General features: G+C 37.2%; 1 protein-coding gene across 1 annotated transcript; it reads right to left on the bottom strand.

The window, feature by feature from the left end:
- Positions 1-1,840: 1,840 nt before the first annotated feature.
- Positions 1,841-23,159, bottom strand: LOC583129 (putative helicase MOV-10). The gene is made up of 21 exons (XM_030972204.1): positions 22,910-23,159; positions 22,463-22,670; positions 19,554-19,890; positions 18,764-18,892; positions 18,148-18,260; positions 16,654-16,754; positions 15,859-16,004; positions 14,986-15,087; positions 14,225-14,384; positions 13,493-13,638; positions 12,740-12,928; positions 12,159-12,321; positions 11,232-11,402; positions 10,308-10,411; positions 9,487-9,692; positions 8,272-8,510; positions 7,563-7,745; positions 6,695-6,874; positions 5,965-6,053; positions 4,984-5,105; positions 1,841-4,061 (listed from the first exon to the last, which is right to left on the bottom strand). Exons 2-21 carry the CDS (start codon positions 22,635-22,637, stop codon positions 3,985-3,987), a joined length of 3,132 nt encoding a protein of 1,043 aa, XP_030828064.1. The 5' UTR covers positions 22,638-22,670; positions 22,910-23,159; the 3' UTR covers positions 1,841-3,984.
- Positions 23,160-24,365: the final 1,206 nt, after the last annotated feature.

Genomic DNA, 24,365 nt, shown 5'->3' with positions numbered 1-24,365 from the left:
GATATGGAGAGAACGGGCTGCTCAGTCGAATCGGCTTCCCCTCCCTCCTTTTTAGGTACCTTATTTCATTTTCGGAATTATGTTCCCTATTTCATTATCGGAATTATGAACCCTATTCCATTATCGGAATTATGAACCCTATTTCATTTTTTGGAATTACGAACCTTATTTCATTTTCGGAAATACAAAACTTAGGAATAACGGACCTTCGAGTAACAACCTTCAGAATTACGTACCCAAGTTCGGAATTATGAACCTTCGGAAATACGACATGTAACCAACAAATCTACTGCAGGATAAACAATCCAGAATAAATCGTAGCAATTATCTCTCAAAATAAGATTCCCATGTACCAGAGCTCCAGAGTAGCTTTATAATGTCCACATTTAGTTTTTTAAAGAAAATTATATAGTCTAGTATGGGTACGTAAACTGGACTAATAGCCATGTTCATTAAAGCAGGGGTGAAAGTGAGCACTAATAAATAAATAAAAATAGGTTGCCCCCCCCCCCCCCCTTTGAGTAAAAAAAAAGAAGAAGAGGATTCGGGGGGGGGGAATGGCATCTAACAACATTACCCCTTTTTGAGTACGAAAAATTGGGGGAAATAGGGACAAATAGAGAAAATAAGGGAAAAATCGGGATAAAATCGGGAAGACAAAAAAAAAATCGGGTAAAAAATAAAAGAAAAAAATCAGGAAGAAAAAAAATCGGGCAAAATATCGGGAAAAAATATATAAAAATCGGGAAACCGATTTAAATCGGGTTTTTTATCAGGCCTATAAATAACAAATTACAAATATTTGTAATTGATACACTCTTTCACGTTGTGCCCGACTGCCAATCAGTATTAAATGGGCCCCAGCAGAGGTGGCGCTCCCAGGGGGCAGGTGGTCACATATGGAGTGGCCCCTCCCACCTTTTCAAGTAAATGTACCCCTTTGTTTATTTCTAATAGGGACCAGTTTCACATCTTTATAAGTGCCCCTAACACCACCTCTGATTAGTACCCCGTTCACCTACGATAATTACCCATATTCAAATCTGTAACTTGGTCAAGGGCCCCATTTCTTTGTAATAACTGCCCCTTACCGTTCTGTAAATGCCACATTTCATCTATGACGAGTGCACCTATTCATTTTGACAAGCCCCCTTTTTCCTTCCTAATAAGCGTCCCTTTTCCTTCTAAAAAATGCCCCTATTCCTTTTTAATCATCTCAGGTGAGTGCCCATTTTCAGCTACAAGAAGTGCCCCTTACCATCTTTGATAATTGCCCCTTTTCAAATCTGGTGAGTGCCATTATTAAAGAGAGATGCCTCTTTTACTTTGACAAAATAATGCCCCTTTCCTTTGTAATAAGTGCCCCTTTTTAATTCTGATAATTGCCCCTTTTATATTGACAGGTGCATCTTTTTCCTTTTTGATAAGAGTGCCTTCTTCTTGAATTTTCCCCAAAGCTTGCTTGTATTTATAGTTAATGTAATTATGTAACTTAGTAAAGGTCTTTTCAGTCTTTATGATGAAATTGTGCTTAAAACCCCATCAGGACTTCTTTCCTCTTAATATGATCTAATTGGTCGCAATGCGACCTCATACATCTTTAAAATGTTGCTTGCTCTCTTCACTCGCTCGCAAATAAATATTCAGACTATCACACGCAGCTGCAAAGCGTAATATTTGTCCGGGGTACCCTCGCTGTTCATAATGACCACTATTCAAACAAGGTTATAGCCAGTGTGTTTGAAAGTTAAACTTCGATCTCAATTCAAAATCTATAACTCTGAAATTTTCAGCTGTTCAGCAACTGCCTTTGCAGCGATGTGACCCAAATTGACTTTTCTGACATACAGGTTTACCAATGTATTTTGATCGATAGTCACATATACAGTTTTTTTCTTTTCACACAAATTTGCACCTCAAATAGCTAGGTTGCTTTATCATATAAACATGGGTATGGTAACTAATGTTTCTGATCTTACAGAATATTCACAAAATTAGATATAAAGATTTCTTCATACTATTAAAATCGCGGTTTGTTTTTATAAAAGAAAAACCTAACATTTTTAAAGTCCAAGTTTCAAAGTCAAATAAAATTAGACTTGCATTATTCCTTAAATTTTTCTTTAATTTCAGACAGTACATGTACTTGCCTGTGGACAATCTACAAGTAACTAACTTTCAATAGATTCCTATTGCAAAACAGGTAATTCTTATCAATTTGAAGAACCTATTACATGACATCTTCGATATACAAAGGAATCATTGTGACATTAAAAAACAAATATTACAGATACAAATATTATTGAAGAATTAAAACTACAAGAAAACAAGCAAGAACCTATGACGGAAACAAAATGGTGTAAACGAATTGAATCTTATATTCATAACTTAAAAGTAAACAGACTATGGCACAGTACACAACCATATTTTCTAAGTTTCTTGAGGTTCAAAATAAAATTTGCACAAATATGACTGTCGTAAATCATATCCGAGGGAGAAACGACATGCTGCATAGAGCACAGGGTAGCTGAGCCCTAGACCAAATTGATCAAATTTATTTTAAAAATTACAAGAATCATTATGATATTAATAAACATTTTAATATTATTATAGACAATGTATTAAAATTTCATGCATTTTTTTTCTTTACATCTTCATCACTTAGGGTTAAAAGACATGAATTACAGTTCACTTTTCAGCTATTACATTTTGCATGCAGATTAAAAAAGAGAATACAACTTGTACATGGCACGAAATATTATCATCAAAAGCAAAAATGTCATGGAATGTTAATAAATCCGATTCTTATTAGCAGACTAAAATTGTAAAAATGTGTATGCATTAAAAAGATTCCACATCGAAGGATTATGTAACATTTTAAGAAATACATTATTCAACTGCACATTCTTCTGGCAAGTATCTCAAATGGAATATACTGGTCATGCAACAAATATATGAATTACAATATCATGAAAAGAGGCACTAGTGAATTCAAAGATTTAGTACACATACACCCTTCAACTACCAACACTATTATGGATCTTATCTCAACAACATGAAAATGTCCAACTTTGTGGGCATGTGTACCGGTACATGCACAAGTTAATATGTATGAAATGAAGTGAGATATATGTCTGATAGTATATATATGTACTTGTACAACATTCATATGAAAGTTGTACCAATGGATATACTACTGTCTACACAAAGTATCAAATATATTGGTTAACCATTACTATTTAACTTGTACAAGTATATCCAGATGTAAAATTATCATTGTCTGAACAAAAGTTTTTTTGTTTTTTTTCATTCGCTCGACCAATAGATCATTCTCTTATATCAGACATTGATCCGATGAGACTATATCTGGTTCCAATGCCCCATCTTCATTGCAGAGCTGTCCATACCAGGGTGGCCATTTCTAAATATGCACTCGCTTCATGACAATTCATCCTATTATTCAGCTATAATCTTCATGACTTGTCAATCAATCGATATACAATTTTTTGTTCTACCAAAGTTATTAATTATTGCAGAAATGATCATTTAACTCTAACTCTATCTCTATATAAAAGCTGAATATTATTATTAGTAGTATTATTATTATCTCCCTGCCCACCCTTTGTGCCTGTTTAGTCTGTAATCACATTGAAAAGATGCTATTGACAATATAAAAAACAGCTGCCTTATTATTATTATTATTATTCCTACTACTCTACCTGCTCATCCTTATGCATGATGAACCATTCTCTGTAGTCTCGGTACAAGATGTATGAATTACTATTCTACAAAGTTTCTACACATCTGTCTCTTCAATGTTACTGTCTTGCTCATCTCTCGTGCCTGTTTGCCGGGTCTAACAACAACACTGATGATTTTAACATAGCTGTCTCACTAAACAGCTGCATTCGACTCTCACTATTCTACCAGTAAATGGCTAATCATTCTTTGGCTTGTTGGTTGTTATGGAGATGACCTCTTGACCTAGTCTTCACCTCTCCATTCGGGGTCATTCTGCTGAGCAACTTGACTGAATCCAAGCTGCTCTTCCACTTCTTCCACTGCAATTAAAAAAAAATACCAAAAAAGGAATAATAATAAAGAGGCACATACTTTCATTGTTAATGCTTCTTAAAGCCTATCTGCACTAGTTTGGCCAGGAGGGATTAGAACTCCATATAGTCCTTGTTTTCACGAAAATCGTAACGCAAAGTGAATGCAATTTTTTTTCACTACCGTCACTTCGTGAAAACAGCGACGATATGTGGTCACTGACAGGTGGTTATCTCATCAAATCAGCTCTCAACTAACATAAGGAAAAGGGGATCATGGGGGACCAATGGGTACCACTTAGGCATTGTTTGCTATATAGAGGGCGCACGTAGCAACAAGTAGTGCATTCCCCCTTTAAAACACTAATCAATTAAAGTTTTAACATAACTATGCTTCCAAATCACTTCTACTTCAAGCAATGAAGAGTAGTCCTCTACAATCGGTGTTAAGATATGTGTAAACAGGAGAGAGAGAGCTCAAGTTCCACAGGGGGTTGAAATAATGGTATACTTGTGGATCTCCATTTACAATTTCAAGGCTGGAATGAGAATTTTACCAGTTCTGCCTGGTACATACAAGCACTGAAGAGTTTGTGCAACGCATTGAAAAATCACTTTCAACATAAATGTAACGTAAATTATGCAACTCTCCAATCTATAAAAATTTCAATAAATAAACACGTATAATCACAGATTGGGAAAAAACTGTCCCTGTCCGTCTCTCTCTCTCTCTCTCTCTGCCTGTCTCTCTCTCTCTCTCTGTCTGTCTCTCTCTCTCTCTCTCTCAATCTCTCTATCAATCGATAGATAACTAGTAATACATGTAGGTACAATTCCTAGATGAGCCTTCTACAAGTCTCTCTCTCTTTCTCTCTCTCTCTCTCTCCCTCCCCCTCCCTCCCTCCCTCAATCGATAGATAACTAGTAATACCTGTAGGTACAGTTCCTAGATGAGCCTTCTGCAAGAGTTGAACGAGGGAGTCCATATCGCTCTCCTCTGAACTATAAGCACATCCTGTGTAGCCTCCTTTCTGGATGCAGAACTCCAACATTCTAAAAAAAAAGAAGAGTAACAACGAGTCAAGTGTTTGTGGACCGATAATACTCGTGATTGACATCAATCATGAGTCTAATTATGAGCAATAATAATAATCTGGATTTATATAGCGCTTAATATGGAATACCGTCTCTAAGCGCTTTACAGATATCATTACCCCAGTCATCGGATTCATTCATGCACAATGTGCACCATCTCCACTCCCGTGGGAGTATTCATCCCATATTCCTACCATATGGTCAAAGTGAGGGCATAGGCAATTACTAACACAAATGCTTTTTTCATCCTACTTGGTCCCCATTTCTCTCTTGTGTATTGAGTGGTAAATGTAGATTAATGCCTTGCCAAAGGACATTAGTGCCATGTCAGGGATCAAACAATATATATCTCTTTTTGCTGGCTGAGGTAAAGGCAGTAAGGTCAAAGTGATTACATTAAAAACATCCTTTATTTCTTAATTATGTGGCCTTTTTTTATTATATTGAATCAATTGAATTTTGATGAATGAAACAATTTTGTCCATTCCCCACCCCAGCAATTCTCAGGATTTTTTTAATTAAGAACTTTAAGTGCCCTGGTAGATGAAGCATTATATGTCAATCTTAGACACAAAGTAATGTGATAGAGTGATCAACTTCTAAATTTTTCTGTCTGGCTGCATCATAAAATCAGATCAATGGGATGGTTTTCAGATCATCAGACAAAACACTTTGGCTTATATAATGTTCTCTTTGTTGCATGTGATCATGCATTATGCAGACAAAATAATCACTTTTTTATAAACCCATCATCTTGACCAATGCGGTTTACTTTTAATCTGAAAAACCAATTTCATGGTGATCTATGTGTACTTACGGGTTCCAGTGTTCGTCTTTGCTGAGCATGAAGGGGTTTCCTACTATGATCAGAAGGGCTTTGGCTCTGGTCACTGCCACATTGAACCTCTAAAACAAGAAACACATGTCATATATACGTTTATACACAAAACCTGAATACCGTCGATTTGAAGAACATGAACAAATAATCTATATACTACAAGGCAAAGCACTGTTATTCGAGATAAGGCCATTTCAACAACAACTGCATCCACGAACTACACATATCACATGAAATATATGAAATAATCCTATAATGACTAATTATCAGTGGTTCTTGTATATGACTTGCACTAGAGATAAAATAATACAAACACCGATTGATCAATGCATGTGAAGAAAAAATATATATACACATATATTCCTGCACCAGACAATCTTGGTTTAACCACTGAATTATGTACCAATTCTGTTAACCCTTTAGCAACTAAACCGCCTGTCCGTTTTTGCAGTTTTTGAGACGCTGTATAGTATGCCTCTTTGGGGTCTACCATGATAATGTAATACATGCATAATCCTTAATATGTCTACAGTAGGATGCTGGATAGAAAAATAGCGCTTGTTTCATATTGTTCAGAACAATATCAAAATGAGAGCAGTATTGCAACATCTTCCAGTGAGTAAAAGGCCATTTTTACAAAATCTTTAGTTTCTAATGGGTTAATCTATTGCCAAACCACATATTGCTCATGATGAGGCTTCATACAAACCTTGGGATTCTTCAAGAAGCCTAGTTTGAAGTCTATATCCATCTCAATGTACTCCGCCTTGGTGCTACGGACGGTGGAGATGATGATCACCGTCCTCTCCTGACCTTGGAACTCCTCTACCGACCCGACCTTGATATTGCCGTAGCGACGCTTCTCCAGAACCCGACGTAACTTCTGAACCTGTACAGCGAGAAATAAGATGCAACATATTAAAACCTGGACCAAAAAGTTTATGAATTCTCACCGGAAAAATGTAGATGCAACTCGGTTGTTTAAGCCTTGCTGCAAATGCAAAACTTACGGGGGGAAATGGAAAGAGGAGATGACAGACCTGTATCTGTAGCTGTCATATTGTATGTCCAATTTCTTAAGAAAATGATAGAATATAAATTTCATCAAAATCAAAATAACTCTTCACCAATGTCCTCTTGTTTGATCTTCTGCCCACCTCTCTTATCCATCACCTTCTTCTTTATATGATCCACTACAATCTCAATCTCTCTCAATCTCAATCACTATGATCTACACCTCTCAATTCCCTTACCTGTTTCCTGTATGGTGAGATAACACCAATGACCTCTTGTTTGATCTTCTGCCCTCCCCTCTTATCCATCACCTTCTTCACATAATTCACTACAATCTCAATCACTATGATCTACACCTCTCAATCTCTACCAATCTCAATCACTATGATCTACATCCCTCAATTCTCTTACCTGCTTCCTGCATAAAGAGATGACACCAATGTCCTCTTGTTTGATCTTCTGTCCACCTCTCTTATCCATCACCTTCTTCAGCACATAATCCACTACAATCTCAATCTCTCTCAATCTCAATCACTATGATCTACACCTCTCAATCCTCTTACCTGTTTCCTGTATGGTGAGATAACACCAATGTCCTCTTGTTTGATCTTCTGCCCACCTCTCTTGTCCATCACCTTATTCACATAATCCACTACAATCTCAATCTCGGACTTGTTGAAGAAAGATGGACTCTGTTCCTCTCTCTCATCCTGACCCTCGACTCCATGGAAGATGATTGGGAAACCCTGGGGAGAGAGATGTTATATTAATTATGATAAAGAAATACTATAGTGCATGAAAATTCTTCAAGGATCATCGTTATTATGTTAAATGTTTCTAAAGAACTAGAAGTATGTTAATGATGTTTTTTTGATATTACAAATCAACAAAAAAAAATACAACCTTTACAGGATGTACAAGATGTATGATACTATCACTCCTATGCTCTTTTGCCCTGAATAAACAAGTTCAGTATCTGTTACGGAACCTTTGAGTAAATTTCAACTTTCTACAAAGTGGAATCATATAGTTTACTGCTCAGTAATCGAATGGGCCACTACTTAAAGATAATCCTCTGACACTGCCCTAAATGCTAGTTTGCCCAAAGCTCGGACTGAGGGATTTGCATCTCAATTCATTACCTGTATCGGCAGTTGGTCCCATCTGCAGAACGATTCTCTGACCAGCTCGTCGGCAAAGACCTTGAGCTCCTGGTCATAGAACATGGATGGGCCACTTCTAAGATAATTCTCTCACACTGCAATTCATTACCTGTTTTGGCAGTTGGTCCCATGTGCAGAATGATTCTCTGACCAGCTCATCGGCGTGGACCTTGAGCTCCTGGTCGTAGAACATCTTGTTTGGCAGCTCGAGGATGTCCGGGTGAGAGCGGTAGTTCTGCAGTAGCTTAGTCAAGATCCTCTGATCATAGTGTGCTTCGGAAGCCCCTGCATTTGCCTTCCGGCTGTAGGCTTCGCACTGTGTCATCAGCCTCTCAAGGAACGATAGGACTGATTGGTGAATTCAAAAATACAAATCGAGGGGTCAGTGACACAAAGACGTAACACCATTTTGGCCAGTTTGAGAAAAAGTGGTTAATGTTTCACTGAGCACTTGACCTTAAGGAGTTAAGTCTATGTTTCACTAGCCATTGACTTCAATGGGGTGTTGGGTGGAGTTAAGTCTTTGTGCTTCCTGGAAAGCCCACATTTTTCTGAACATTTTGATACCAAATACTCATTAGGCAAAATATGGAGTTACGTCTTTGTGTCACTGAACCCTCGAAATATGAAGCCAAGGAAACTTTACTTCCTACTGATGACATACAACATGCTGAAATTCCAAAAAAGTTTAAACATATGAAATAATTGGATTTCCTTTTGTTTTCAAAAGTTTAAAATGTCTTAGGTATAGATCCAATGGTCATTTGAAAGTCTACGCTCCATCTCCAATGCCAAACAAATGGACACCCATGATACTTCTCTTGACAGGCCTCATGCAAATACATGTACTGTATCTGAATGACTGCAGCTAGAGATTATGCTTTAATCTGTCTGAGATTGTGTTTTCCATCACATATGGGCTACCTGTAATGTTAGTCTAGCCTCATCAAGCACTGAAATTTTAGGGACCGACTTATCAAGACTGTCCTAGATGTGTCGTAGAAGTAGAAGTGTCGTAGTCGAGTGGTTTAAGCACTTGACATGAAATTCAAAGGTCGTGGTTCAATCCCCAATACTGCACTCATGTCCTTTGGCAAGGCATTGATCTTCATTTGCCACACTCGACCCAGGTGAGGTAAATGGGTACCTGGCAGGACTTGATTCCTTGAAATGCTGGCAGCTAGGCTAAAGCCAGGGTAATAATTAATGTGCCTCGGAATAGAATATCTAGATAGACAGCGCTATAGAAATGCCTATAGTTATTATTATTAATTATGTGAGGCCTTGACTTTATTGAGCATTGAACTGAGTTAGAGTGACTTACCTAGACCATTCTCAATGGCCAATGGTGACCTGAGCACAGGTCCAAGCTGTTTAGGGTCACCAGCCAAGATGATCTGGCCTCCTTTAGGGTTATCAAGGTTTATCAGTCCAGCCAAAGCAATCAGGGCTTCTGGCTCGGTGGCATGACCTGCCTCATCAATGAATACATGGGTGAAGAAATTCTCTGGAAACTGGGCCAGTGCCAGCCTGTAGTAGACAAATGAGCGTTAAAAATGATTACGTGATTATGTCAAGAGTGTCATAAAAGTTATAACAGATTCGGGGAGGAATAAACTTTTCCATCATCTTTCATCAATCTTTTCGACAAAATCATTTTGTTTGTGGCAGAAACACAATCTATACAATATCTTTTTAGTCTTTCACAGCATTTTTAGGAAATCATAAGTATATCTTATGCTACGGTCACAAAGGTTTGTACGAACGACAATTTTGTACGAATCTCTGTTTTTCCATTGTCTTCCCGAATTTCCATTGTCTGAAAATCGTTCCTACGGCGTTCATAGCAGTTCGTAATGGCATTTGTGACCGAGGCTTTAGGATGAGATATAAATCAGCAGATGGCTTTTCCACAAGTACAAGTCATCCCCTGAGAGCCAGATAGGCATTAACTCATATATTATCACAAATTTTCTGGCTCTTAACTGACAAAGTATTAATGGCATTGCAATACATATCAGTATCCATGCAGAAAAATCATCAATTTGGGCAGATACGTAATTTTCCATCAAAATGAGAATGACAATGAATTAAATTGTACAAGGCAGGGATCTTATATGAAATAAAAATAGTATTTCCACTGACCTTCCTGAATTGACGAGGGTTGTGATGACAACTCTCTTTTGCTGGATCTCCTGTTTAGATGGTATGTAGAGATCCTCGGCTCCAAGGTTACAACACTTCTTCTCCTACAATGCAATGCAGAAGATAAAAATACAAGGTAGATTAAATCAAAGAGGATATTACACACAATAGCGTAGTCTTCATTATTTTTGTAACATGAAAACAGTGATCTCTTGACATAAATCCTCCAAATTTTCATCTGTGAAATATAAGACAAATCCTTTGCACCTGGGTGTTACATGAACCCGTCAAGTGCTCTTTCAAAATCATTAAAAACGACAGTGTGAGCTCGTTCATACACGCACAAAAACAAATTTAAACATCTAGTTTATTTGTAAATGAATGGCAATGAAGGTGCTCAGACAAAGGTATCTGCATGTAACAAAAGCCCCAAAGCACACTCACTTAACCTTGTTTTATCAAATTTGAATATGTGAGGTGCACATAAGCTTGACTCATTTTAAATTGCTGGGGTAGTTTTTTTTAGGTGGTTTAACACTGTATATGGGAATGCGGTAGTACAGCTGGTGTTGCTATTAACTCTAATATACACTGTGATAGCTCTTTAAAAACCCAAATCTTCAAGCGAATTGCCGGCGAATATTTCCGCCTCGCTCAGTACAACAAAAAGTCAACCATCAGCAGTCGCAAGATCTTGAGTAAAGTATGAGTAAAGATGTCATAAATCTAAATAAGAAGTGGCGTCTGGAAAAATTCCCTATAGAAGATCTCTTTAAAGTGTGTCTTTCAAAACATTTATTAAAATTTGTTTTCACCATTCATCTTCTTAGCACCAAAAATATGCCATATGAAACAGAGCCAATAAACTGATTAGATTTTAGGGTCATGAGGTCAAAGATCAAAGGGTCATACATTAAGACCTACCTTGAGAACAGGATCGAGGGCGATGAGAGGTCTGCTGGGAGCGTACAATCTCATGAGGTGTGTCTTAGCAATGGGCGTTCCTTTATTAAGCAGACGAACAGCAACTAAATCAGCTGCACTGTTAGAGGGCGCACTAACAAGAACTCTGCTCTCTGGCAACAAGTGGTAAACCTGCATGTGGAATATATTGTTAAGTTTACTCAGTATAAACTATTCCATTTGAAACTGATGGCATTCAAGCTCTCTCATATTGAATAGCTAATAGATGCTCAACCTATTTGAATATACTACCAGAGACACGAGAATTGTAGCAAGATTCTTACATGCTTTCACACCTTGGACCCATTTCACAAAGCCTTTTTTCAACGACAAATTACAAAAATCAGTGACAAATCAGCTGATGACCAAACACAAGCAAGGATTTCACTAGCTTATTACAAAAAACTGTCATTTGTCACTGATGACAAGTTTTGTGAAATGGAGCCCTGCTAGTGACATATTTTACCAATTGTGCACAAATCTATGTGTAATAATCTATTACATAGTTTGAGTTTTTAATAATTGTATACAGGCATGACATAAACTGGCAGCAGGCAAAATATCAGCTTACACTCATTTAAATGATTTCAAAACAGATTTGTAAACTTAGCCTTCTTCATAGATACAATTTACAGGAAATTTTCTGTCCAGGGAATCCTTTTGGCAGGGCTAATTCATACTAAGCTTTTTACACTGAAAATCCAGATCAAAATCTAAAAGGTCTGTATGCATAGGCCCCGTGTTTAAATTTCAAAATTTGGAGGTCCAGAGTTAGAGTGCAGAAGCCTATGTGCATGGTTTGGGGGTAATGTCTTTCATGATATTTTGCCTATTGTTTCAATACTTTTAAATGTAAGGGACGGGGACAGCACCTGGAGATCAACTTACCTGCTTTGCAGCCTCCACAATGGTGACAGTCTTCCCTGTACCGGGAGGTCCAAAGACCAGGTACGGAGCTGGTCTAGCGGTTCCTGTAACAATCTGGTGAACAGCCTGGACCTGTTCCATGTTTGCAGATAACTTCTGATCAAAGAGGGTTCTCTTGAAAGCCCTGTAATAAAGGTAAAATGTCAAATTGGTAATCTATTAAGTTTCATGATTTAATAAAAGAAAAGTAAGTATCACACCTTACTCATAATTTCTTTGTAAAGTAATCTTACACATCCCTATTACGGTAGCCCATAATCATTACAGCCGAGAGTTGAAAATCAAGGACACTATCTAAAAATAAGTTTTGCAGGTAAAGCCAAAAATACCCATTTAACAAACCAGAAGTGATTGATTTCTATAGGAGTAGAATTCAAGCAACCGGTTCGATTATTTCAATGTCAAGATATCAAACAAACATCTCTTTTCATGTTGCTTCTGTCTCCCCAACCCAAAACCAAACAAAACTGTGGAGAAAACATAAATAATCCAACATTCAGATACATGGACACATCCCCACGATGAGAATCACATTCACTTACTGTAGTTCTGGAATCTTTGAAAGCTGGCCTTTACTCCCGACTTGACTCCCCGTCCCTGGAAAGAGCGCATCACTAAGCCTGCCCTCTACTGTGGCCGTCTCTACAGCTTGATGCTCATTACGTATGGGGAATCGGGTGAAGGTGAACTCAATGTCAACCTTCCTACCTGTGATGTACTTGCTCCTAAAGCTGAATAAAGGAAGGCAGAATACATTCAGAAATAATGGCATTATAGAAACTCCTAGACAAACTACAAACTATGCAACAGCAGAGGGAGGATGGAGAAAGCGGGACAGACGGACGGACGACCGGAAAATCATAATGCCTCCTGCACCACCTTGGTGGGTGGAGGCATAAAAAGGTACAAGTTTTCAGAGGCTGTGACTTTTAGAAGAGTTGGACATCCAGTTCTGGCTTTTACTAATTGTGCATAAATCTTTAAAAAATAGTAACCATGGCAAGAACAAGTTGGCTACCTTGCATTTTTAGACCATCAATATATAGCTGTACTACATGTTTTACTACATACCCATGATACCGACAATTATGTAAGCACATTGTCTACATGACCTTATACTTTGTATAAACTTCTCTCTGATGCTTCACATTTCATACTCCACTTTTGTTCTCAACACCCATTTCACAAAGAGCCGATGGGATAAAATGAACATACGCTGAAATTTTCAGCATCACACCATGACTATCTATCCCTGAGTGAAATGATGTAGTTTGAATTGAAAGAACTTGTCTTACTCTGCATGAAATCCCAGGACCAGATCCTCCTGTTCTACCCTGTGAACGTAGCCCTTGTAGCTCTTATTATCAGACTTGTCACTGAACCTAGCAAACAGATGATCTCCTCTGAGAACTGACGGTCGATTCTCGGCAAGACCAGGTACCTATTAAAGAAAGAAAAACAAAAACGAACTTAATACCTGTGCCACAAAGTGAATGAACAACTGTGACTTAAATGAACTTTCAATGACAATGAGTTTTTTGTTGGGGGTGGGGGCTTTGTTAGCCACGACAAAGGCATATTTTGAAAAAATCTGTAAATTAAGTTGACATTATAAATCACACAAAGTCCAAAACTGACTGAGACACTTCATCATTAATAAAAATGATGATATTAATCAACAGCACTTCAATGCATGCCCAATTTGTTCATATATCTTGCACACTCACCTAACTACATGCATAATCCATTAAGGAGGTGTATAACTGTAAACCACAAGATACAGACTTTGAATCCCTGTCTCTTCGCAAGACTTAATTCTACATTTGCCACACTCGACCTTGGTGTACCGAGTGGGTACCTGGTAGGATTTATTCCTTGAATGCACTGATCACTACGGATACCAGAACTAAAGCGAGGGTAACAATATCCAAAGTCCTTTGGAAGATGGTGCATGGACATGTTATATCATAATCTGATGTGTGCTATACAAGAACAGCATATATTATTATCATTATTAGCATAGTTACATGAAGTCTCAGCATGTTGGGTTGCTTGTCCCTGGCCAGCGTCTGACCCATCTTATCATATCGTCTGATATCAACCTGCATCTGTAACTCCTCTATGTAGAGGAGCTCGTGGAACTTCTCTCGATGGTTGTCTACTGTCAGAGGCTGTTTCAGTTGATCCCTGCAGGCAGTGAAAGGAGACAAGAGGGTACAAATAATGTAATCTACCTCAATTCAATATAACCATGAAATACTTTGAGAGCCAGAAATACCTGCATGAATGTCAGGTTTGTTGTCTAATTCTGATATATTTTGTTCCCTTTAAATAAGTGGGAAGGAAAGGGCTTTGTTACAGCATCCCCTTGAACAGATTCCTCTCAAAGTGCCTTTAATTGCTATTTGTTTATTCCAAAAAAAGATGCCATATGTATCCCCCATCTGATGAACAGCTATGAGCTTGCCTCTCATCCTTGGTTTTAACAAGGGTGAATATTTCAATTCTCCACTTCATTTCCAAACAAAATTATAAAGAGCTGATGAAATGAAGGGCTCTTACAAACACACAAGTAAACGTTGCTTTAAAGTTATATTTAAATCAATGCATATTCTGTTCTTGTGAATGACGGCTTCATTCAGACAGACTATCATCATATAGATTAACAAAGTCACTTTATACAACGAGTACTAACCATCCAAATCTATTAGCTACACGACATACTATTCGGATTCCGTACTAGACCTAGTGTATTGGCATGGCATGCGACAACACAACACTGTATTACCTGAGTTGGGGTAGGTTCCGTTTGCTATTTACTGTGTGCTGAAGTTCCCTCGGTACATCAAAATATCCAAGGGGAATACCCTGCAGTGGATTGTGTCTCGAACTACGAGGGGAAAGAGAAGAAGAAAGAACAAACATCATAACATAGATCGTTTCAAAAGAAGGGAAATTTACTGTTTACAAATGTCCTACATATCTTATTTCCTAGCTGATTGAGCTAACAGATAACTTAACCAGTACACATTATGAGAGCCATACAGCTATCACATAAAACAAACATAAGCAGAATAGATATGAAAGTGACTGTTGTAAAATCAAAATATTTATCCTTTCCGTTCACTTTAATGCAGAATCCACTAGTTATCTGCAGACATATTGTTTTATTTAAGCTAATTCAATGAATAACTAAATTTGACAGTTAGGGGTTGTGTGAAGTTAATGGGGCAGGATATGTAGCGAGAATATTTCTATTTTTAGATGGAGTTTCTGCTTGCTATTACCATATCCAAATCTAACGATATCTAACGACTGAATTATGTTTGTGTGTGTTTTTCAGAACTCAAATATGAAAGGTGGATTGGTTGAATTAGGGCTTTTTTTTTACACTTTCAGATGTAGGCTTTAATATGTCACATTCTCAAGAAACATAAACCAGGAAAAAAATTTTTTTTATAGTTTTTAACAGTATACCATCTTCTCTTGTTTACTGATAGAGCGCTCATCAACAATAAGGTATACCTTACAAAATTTGTGACTGTCAATCAATATAGTCTCCAAAATCTAACCCAAACATATTTCATCGTAAAAGGGGTCAGGGTTGTATATGGGGTTGATGGGACCTAAATGGAAAGCAATGAAAACTATAAATACATACCCTGAGAGTTCGATTCCATTTACGATCTCTCCTCTCTTCATCTTTGCAGTGAACCTTGGAGGATTGGTGTATGGTTTGGAAGGTGGGAGATCTTCTATGACATCACTCACAACAAACACAGAAACAAACCGCAAGATCTGGAAAATCTGTTAAAAAAACAAATTTTAAAATCCTGATTCATATTTTCTTTACTTTTCTGTGAATAGAGAAAAATGAAAACAATTGCATATTGCCAATATATGTTGAAAAATGAAAATGGATCTAGAAACCAAAATAGGAGCTCATTACACACAGGGTGTTTTTTAAATTGCACTTTTAGTAGACTGATAGTGGAGTAAACCAACACATATCTTTTTTTTACTACAGATACACACGTATAATCCATGACGGGGTATCATTCTTGCAAACATAATGATTAGCTGAGCAACAAACTGCTCCATGAAGCAAACCTATTTTTCCAATACACACTAATTTGCCTAAGAAGGTTATAAGTATAAACGGCAAGTGCCCATAAAACAAGAGCAACATTTGTTTGAAAATATGAATGCGGTTTAAATACATTGTTCTAAAACTATAGGCTAATGGCTGAATTTGCACAACGAATACCTGAGAATTATTGAAATGAAAACCTCTATCTATTCTGCAGTTATTATTACCGGCCAGACGAGCAGCACAACTCGATGAAGAACATCTATACTCACTGAGAGAAAGTTTTTTTAAAAAACCACAATAAATGCTAGAGAAATGAAAGGAGAGGAAGAGGATGGACACAAAAAAAGAGCAACTATTTTTTACCTCTCTCGTATCTTCTAGACGAAAAGCAAAGGCAACAGGGCTAGCAAGTCTTCCCAGATTAGAGGCATTGCTACAAGACAACTGCACAGTGTATTCAGATCCTTGGATTGGGTTGGAAAAAAAATATTTTACACATTTATTATTCTCATTAACAAGGAAAGTGTAGCTTTACTATTTAGTAACACAGGCTACAAGGAAGCACAAATTATGCATTTGTTCACATGCATTTTGTCAGCTGGCTTGAACGAGAAATATGTTACCCAAGCAAAGGAATAAAATCATATACAGTGAAACCTGTACATAAAGACTGCTCAAGGGGAACATGAAAAGTGGTCTTTATAGACAGGGGGTCTTTATGTACAGATCTCCATGAGAAACCATATTTATGGGAAACAAACAAAATGTGGTCTTTCTATACAGGTGGTCGCTAAAGCTGGTTTGACTGTACATGTACATGTACAATTGAAAGGAAGTCAAAATGTAACACAATATGTTTTATATTGAGCTAAGGCAAGAAGGCTGAAGGCGCCCAGGAAACTACACCTCACCACACTTGATATCAAAACCAAATATAGAAATGAACAATGCCTGGCTTTGGACACTTTATTTTGGGTTCCACTCTTCAAACTCATTGACAGTTCCACGTAAACTTAGTGGTAAGCAAATTGCGTTAAAATTTGCAACCAATTTTGTAACAATTACAGTGTGCAGACTGCAGAGAAGTTACATTTTTTAGCAATACCTTATCCGTCTTATCTATCTAATGCTACTTTTTTTACAATTCAGGATAGCCCACCTGAGGATCAAGCACTATACTAAATTTACATTTTTTATTAAATGTGCTGGCATCTACAAGATGAATAAAACCAAAACATCAACAGATTGTGATGAATTGAATTAATTTACACAAAGCGTGAAATAAAAGTGTACAAAATGACACATGTACAAACAAATAAAGTGGAGGGATAACAAAAATATACTTATCTAGATCATAATAAAGACAAAGACAAAGTAAGTGTTAGGCGCTATATAAGCACTGTAATTATTAATTATTATTAATAATAATAGTAAATAGGATTTATATGGCGCTTAATACCGAATGCCGTCTCTAAGCACTTTACAGATATTATTACCCCAGTCATCAGATTCATTCACGCACAATGTGCACCATCTCCACTCCCTGGGGAGTATTCCTACCATATGGTCACTGTGAGGGAATAGGAAATTACTAACACAAATGCTGTCATCATCCTACCGGGTCCCCATTTCTCTCTTGGGTATTAAGTGGCAAATGTAGTTGAATGCCTTGCCAAAGGGCATTAGTGCCATGTCGGGGATCGAACCACGACCTTTGAATTTCATGTCAAGTGCTTAAACAATATCAAGGAAAATAGGTACACAAAGTAAATGAATTACAGATTGAAATTGAAATTTCACCAACAGATCAAGGACGGTCATGTCCCCGGTCTGGTTTCATTTAGTGTAGCAACTTACCTGCAGGCAGCTTGAGTATATTGATTCCCTCAAACACGTTATATTCATCTTTGACCTTGAACTCAGGGCGAGGTCTTAGTAGAGCTATAGAGATGAGAGCTACCTCCCTGTCACTGTGTAAGAAATAACAAACAATGTCAACAAAGGATCAGATCTATGCATTCCTTATTATCTATTTGTATTGTAACAGTGTCACAAAGATATCTTTTAATCTTTCATAAACTTTCGTTTTCTTAGTTATTGATGATGGAATAGACATATATTTAGGGTGAATATATGATTGTAATTTTCTTAAAGGGAAAATACAAATTTTAGAAGATTTTTAGTACAGGGTAAATGAGAGGAGACCTTGCAAGATATGGTTATTGGCAACTGAGTCACCAATTTGTATTTGATTGATCTTATTTATTCAGAATTTGAATTCATAACTTTCTTATTCTTAACCAGTTTTTGCTCAAACTTTCACTGAACTGTTGCTCTCATTTTTCTGCTTCGATTAAAACCAACTGAATATCAGGGTAGACCTTCCGCTTCAAAGATTTATGCAGATGGTTGCTTACAACCTTCACAAGGAACCTAGTTCGGCTGAATACTTTTGTTTTGTAACTGTACTTACCCGATTGACTTGACCGTGAAGTTCACTGCCTTAGTAATGTCCCTCTGCATCTGAGTTGTTACATTTCCCTTGCCATCATCATATTGTGTCGTGATTGATACTCCATTCTTGGTTTCAACTAGGTCATCCCTATTAAAAAGAGATGGTGTAGCAAAATAAAAAGGGATTGATTTCCTCGTTAATAACTTCTTTCTTCCTGTTTTTCTATTTATGTCTTCGTTACGTTCATATGCAGAATTTGGAAGCATATTCATACATCTTTGGGATTACCAATAAATTCATGCATGTCATATTATTTTTGTCAATATGTTCAATAGTTGCATATTCGATTCAAAATCAGAAGGCATTGAATCAAAATACGGTAGGGAAAATAATGAAGAATCTAAATCACAAACTCAAAAGCGATAGGGTTTTTCTCTGTCGTAAGAGTTATAAATCAGAATCTTTTCATCTGTTGAACGCAATGAAAATTAAGTTCTCTTTTGCAATTTCACATGGAAATGAAGATTAAAGTAAGCACTTCAAAGACATAAAACACATGAGAAAATTATAGATCAAAGCAGGTCCTGTCTGGTAGCAATAAGCAGAGATATCCAAGTACTTATTAAAAGTGCATACAGTACTACTATATATATATATATATATATATATGTTGACTCTTTGATTGCTGACTTACAAACCATTTTTGTTTTTATATCTTTGGCTTTAATGTTTCAAGGGTGTACAGAGTGTACAGTGCCGGAAGGAAAAAGTGCAGTGAGACAATATGAGATATGAGCTTGAAACAAACCTTTTTGAGTTGATGTCCTTCTTCAGCAAGTTGACCCGATGGCGATTCCCTCGGATGTGATCCCTGTAGGAGACCTCAGAGTTGACCTTCACTCCGCAAACCTCACAGAGGCAAGGGTAACGTTTGCGCTGACCGGACCGCCTTCCTCCATCTCCTGGTGCCCTTGTTGGTGACGTACTGCCCTGCGCATCGTCCAAAGCCTCCTCGGACTTCCTCAGGGTCGTATACTGATCTAACGTCACAGAGTCGTAGGCCTTCTGAGAGAACACATGACCGTCCTTTACGCGGATCCTCTTGTTGCGTTTCAAAAAGTTGATCAATGTGGAAAATCCACAGGCTGAAACAATGAAAAAATATATGGTTTTATACAACTCACTCCCAGATCCTAATCAAATGATTGGTCATGCGCAGTCACGTGTGATTCATTTACTGAGCCTATTGCACTCGTTTTCATGAAAAGGAGTGTAATATTTTACAGTACTATTGTACTCGTTTTCAGAGCGCAGTAGTGCACGTAGAGGTTAGAGCGCTTAATACTGCGTGAGCATGAGCCTATTCTTGCGCAGCACTATTCGTAAATAGGTATAGGGGTTATTATATGCGCTTACTATATCTATAGCTATATGTAAGCACTAAATTAAGCCTTATTAAACTTGAGGTTTATTTGTCAGCCATAAACTGTTACAAAACAATCTTGAATGAATTCTTTTTACATCAAATAACAAGGATATAGGAGTTTCGTTGTATAAAACAAATGATGCATGTTTTCATTCGTTCATTATACAATCTATCCACCCTCGTTGTTGCTGTGTGTCTATCGCACTCAGCCTAACGGCTTCGTGCGAGAGATACACATAGCCTCAACTTGAGTGCGGATAGATCATATAATGAACTCATGCGCATGCAATCTTTGTATAATAACAACTAAATCATTCATACCCCTTGTATATTGGGGGGTGTATTTGGTGGGTTTTTCTTAAATTAAGAATGAAAGATGAACTGTTTTCATCAGAATTAACACACTCTGGTTTAAAGGGAATAAGTATTCTGACTAGTGCTGTAAGTCAGACGCTATGTTCGTGTTCGGTTCGGTTCGGCAGTGTTCGGCAATTTTTCACCCGAACTTGGTTCGGTTCGGTAATATAATGGCAAGCAGCGTTATAGCCACCGCGGTCGGCACTGGGCGGGCCGGCCGGACGGGCAGGCCAGACGGGCCCGACCAGCACGGAGGACTTCTGCCCACTCCCGATGAAATACTGCTTCAGACCAGCACGAATTTCACATTAAAAAAAAATGCTCTAAACGTAATTATTTGTGAAGAAAAGTACTACTTACATTCGTATTTTCGTCTTGAATCGTGTTTTATTTGCAATTTTAAAGAATCATGTTTTCAATTTGTCAATAAATGACATTTTTTCAAGATTTTCCAAGACGGTTGTTGTCTAATGTTAGAGTCATGAAAGCTGCCATCTTGAATAGCGACTCAGACTCGTCGATTACCGTTTTTTATAAGTGTTTATTTTCAATAGGAAAAATATAAAATCCCTATTTTTCCTGAATAACTAAATACCATACTATAATATATATTTACTTCATTATTTATATTGTAAAAAAAACATAATTATTTGTGAAGAAAAGTACTACTTACATTCGTATTTTCGTCTTGAATCATGTTTTATTTGCAATTTTAAAGAATCATGTTTTCAATTTGTCAATAAATGACATTTTTTCAAGATTTTCCGAGACGGTTGTTGTCTAATGTTAGAGTCATGAAAGCTGCCATCTTGAATAGCTACTCAGGTTCGTCGATTACTGTTTTTTATAAGCGTTTATTTTCAATAGGAAAAATATGAAATCCCTATTTTTCCTGAATAACTAAATACCTTACTATAATATATATTTACTTCATTATTTATATTGTGAAAAAAATGTCAATTTTTATCTAAAAAGATTTAAAATATTTTGCTTTCATTAAATTAAGATTTGAAAAAAAAAATTGATTCAATTCAACACCAAAAAAATACTTTTTTTTTCAACTCCCAAATAGTAAACCAAAATAGTACTCTCATATAGTACTTTCTAAAAATAGGTCAAATATTTCTGGTCATGTTACAAGCTCTCAACCAATCAAAAGCCAAACAAATTTTTGATGCAGGATATAATATAATATACAGTATATTTACTTCATTATTTATATTGTAAAATTTGTCCGATATTGTTACAATTAAAATATTAATTTTTTTGTTGAATAGGTTTGAGCTAAACTTGTTTTGATCAGCGCCTAGATCACGCACATGTATTCGTGTTAATGGCATGCGAACGCGATGTAGCAGAGGTCAGGATTTGGGAATTAAATGACGCCAGTGAAGTTGCGCCCACCACTGGATAGGCATGAATCATAAAGGCGGAATATGGGAAAAAAGTAAATATAAAATGAGCAATTAGGTACAAGATGACAAGTTTATTAGCTTGCGAAAACGTTTACATTTTTCTGCCGAACATCCGAACCAGGCCTTTGCGTTCGGTTCGGTTCGGAAGTGCCATGTTCAGCGAACTTCTGTTCGGTTCGGCTACAGCACTAATTCTGACACCCCCCCCCCCTTACTTACTTACTTACTACAAGCATATACCGGAACACGCTTTCTTAGCAGTCAAGTAAAATAAACAAATCAACCAATTGAATTATTACAATTAACTAATTACCTTTGACCTAAGTCCTAATAACCGGAAATCCTGTCAGTCTTTTTTAAAAAAAACATTTATATCTGAATTTTAATATAGGAAACAGAACAGAGGAACAAATATACAACAGAATACTTAAAGGACCAAGTACATCCTTTTGATGCAGAGCCAGACATACAATACAAAGAAAAGTATTATGTTTCTACCACTTGTCAGTTGATCATTACCTTTAACACCTTGCCCTTGGAGGGAAGGCTTGAATTCATCATAATAGAGGTCACGTAAAGCTTCCTTCTCCGTGACCTCTTGGTGACCTGTACTCCCAAGATATTGGAAAAACTTCTCTCCAATGTCCAGCACGTCTTTGGCTGGATACTTTCTCCTTGGCTTGGCATTGGGCATCTTGGATTGATGAATGACCGAGTCAAAATTAATCTGGAAATTGGAAAATAAATTTAAGTGGACTGGAATTCATCACAGCTGATGGTTAAACATGTACATATTGTAGGTGATAATCTGATGTACAATTTCAATAAGGCATAACTATATAGATCTAAGCAGAGTAGAGGTTTAACTTACTCTAGTCTGACTCTAAAGTAAGTATGGTAGACTAGTTCTAGATCTACTTATTATAGCTTCACTTTCAGTCAAAGCTGCACTGACAAATGACTAACCAAGTGACAAGTCCAAGAGGGTCTCCGGAGTCCGGTTACTAATTAAGCAGGTCCAGAATTTAGCCAATGACCACGACGAAACCCCAAGTTCACACAAACGAATTGAGCAGACCACACAGCCGCAGGCCACAACTACTTCACAACTACAACAAGTTCAAGCTGTGTTATGTTGAGTGTTGCCAAACCAAAGCAAGGAATGGATAGCCGAAATTCACGTGTATATTTCCTCAGCGCATGCGCATGGTCCATAAGAAAAAATACTGGACGCCGCGCGCGAGACTAGATGCGCTTGAAGCCATAATAAGCATGAAGCGCAGCATTTAAATAAGTGGGAATTCCCCTTTTACGAAAAGTGGGGTCATCAGTTAGTCTCTTTTCCCAGGAGTTGTAATAATCATGTACAAAGCTACGCAGTTTTCAAACTGTAAGTCACCATATTCAGCGTTAAATAGGTAAATTTACATATCTGAAGATGAATTGTTGGAAAATGTAGTCTAAATGGTACGACTTACTATTCATTTTCAAGTCAAAAGTTTTAACTTATATTAATTTTTTCTACCAAATTTAACGAGTCATGCATGTAATCAATAGCTGGTATCACTTTGATGTAATTACTCATGAGTTACACACAAAATCTAAATGAATGTCCTTCTTGGTTTTGGCGTTTGGGAGCAGGCGCGAATCCAGGGGCCGAGCGGAATTGCCCCCCCCCCCCCCCCAAAAAAAAAAAGATGGACCCCTCCCCCCTGGCTAATTTTATTATTATTTTTTTAATTGTGACCAGAAATTTACCTTTTCTGCTCAAGGGGGGGGGGGGTAGTTTTTGTTTTTAAAGCGCTCACAATGCCATCCCCCCTCCCCCTTCCCCCCACCACTGAGCGAAATATCGGCCGGCGCGATTTTCAAATTGTCGGTGTCAAAATAGAAGGAAAAAATTTAGTGCATACTACCCCCCCCCCCCCCCCCCCCCCCCCCCCCCCCCCCCCCCAAAAAAAAACAAAAAAAAATACTCAAACCAGGGAGGTGCATGACACCTCCCTGCTCAAACATCATCAAATTCAAAAAATATATTATACAAATATACACTGCCTTGAGAGGTACTGGTTAAAACTATGCGCAAGAGGTGACTCCAATAGTACTATTTGCTGAGGGGCACAGCCCCGAAGCAAATGGTACTTTTGGAGTCACCGAGGCCCATAGTTTAACCAGTACCTCGAGTAGAAGGCATGGTATATTTGTTTTATATCCTGCATCAAAAATTTATTTAAAAAAAAACAAACAAAAAAACAACATTTTTGGGAAAAAAAAATTTAGAACAAAAAAGTGTCAATTTTTATCTAAAAAGATTTAAAATATTTTGTTTTCATTAAATTAAGATTTGAAAAAAAAAATTCACATTTTTTTTCAACTCCCAAATAGTAAACCAAAATAGTACTCTCATATAGTACTTTCTAAA

The sequence above is a fragment of the Strongylocentrotus purpuratus genome, unplaced genomic scaffold (assembly GCF_000002235.5).
Source record: "Strongylocentrotus purpuratus isolate Spur 01 unplaced genomic scaffold, Spur_5.0 spur5_scaffold_6, whole genome shotgun sequence".
NCBI classification, from domain to species: Eukaryota; Metazoa; Echinodermata; class Echinoidea; order Camarodonta; family Strongylocentrotidae; genus Strongylocentrotus; species Strongylocentrotus purpuratus.
The sequence above is the reverse complement of the archived record's forward strand: the minus strand, read 5'-3'. Positions and strand labels throughout refer to the sequence as shown.

Excerpts from the sequence above, each read along its gene's own strand:
- LOC583129 (XM_030972204.1), bottom strand. The coding sequence starts at position 22,637 with ATGCCCAATGCCAAGCCAAGGAGAAAGTATCCAGCCAAAGACGTGCTG. Across the intron at positions 13,639-14,224 it reads CCAACATGCTGAGACTTCAT|GTACCTGGTCTTGCCGAGAA; the intron begins GTAACTATGCTA and ends TTTCTTTAATAG. Across the intron at positions 4,062-4,983 it reads TCTAGGAACTGTACCTACAG|TGGAAGAAGTGGAAGAGCAG; the intron begins GTATTACTAGTT and ends TTTTAATTGCAG.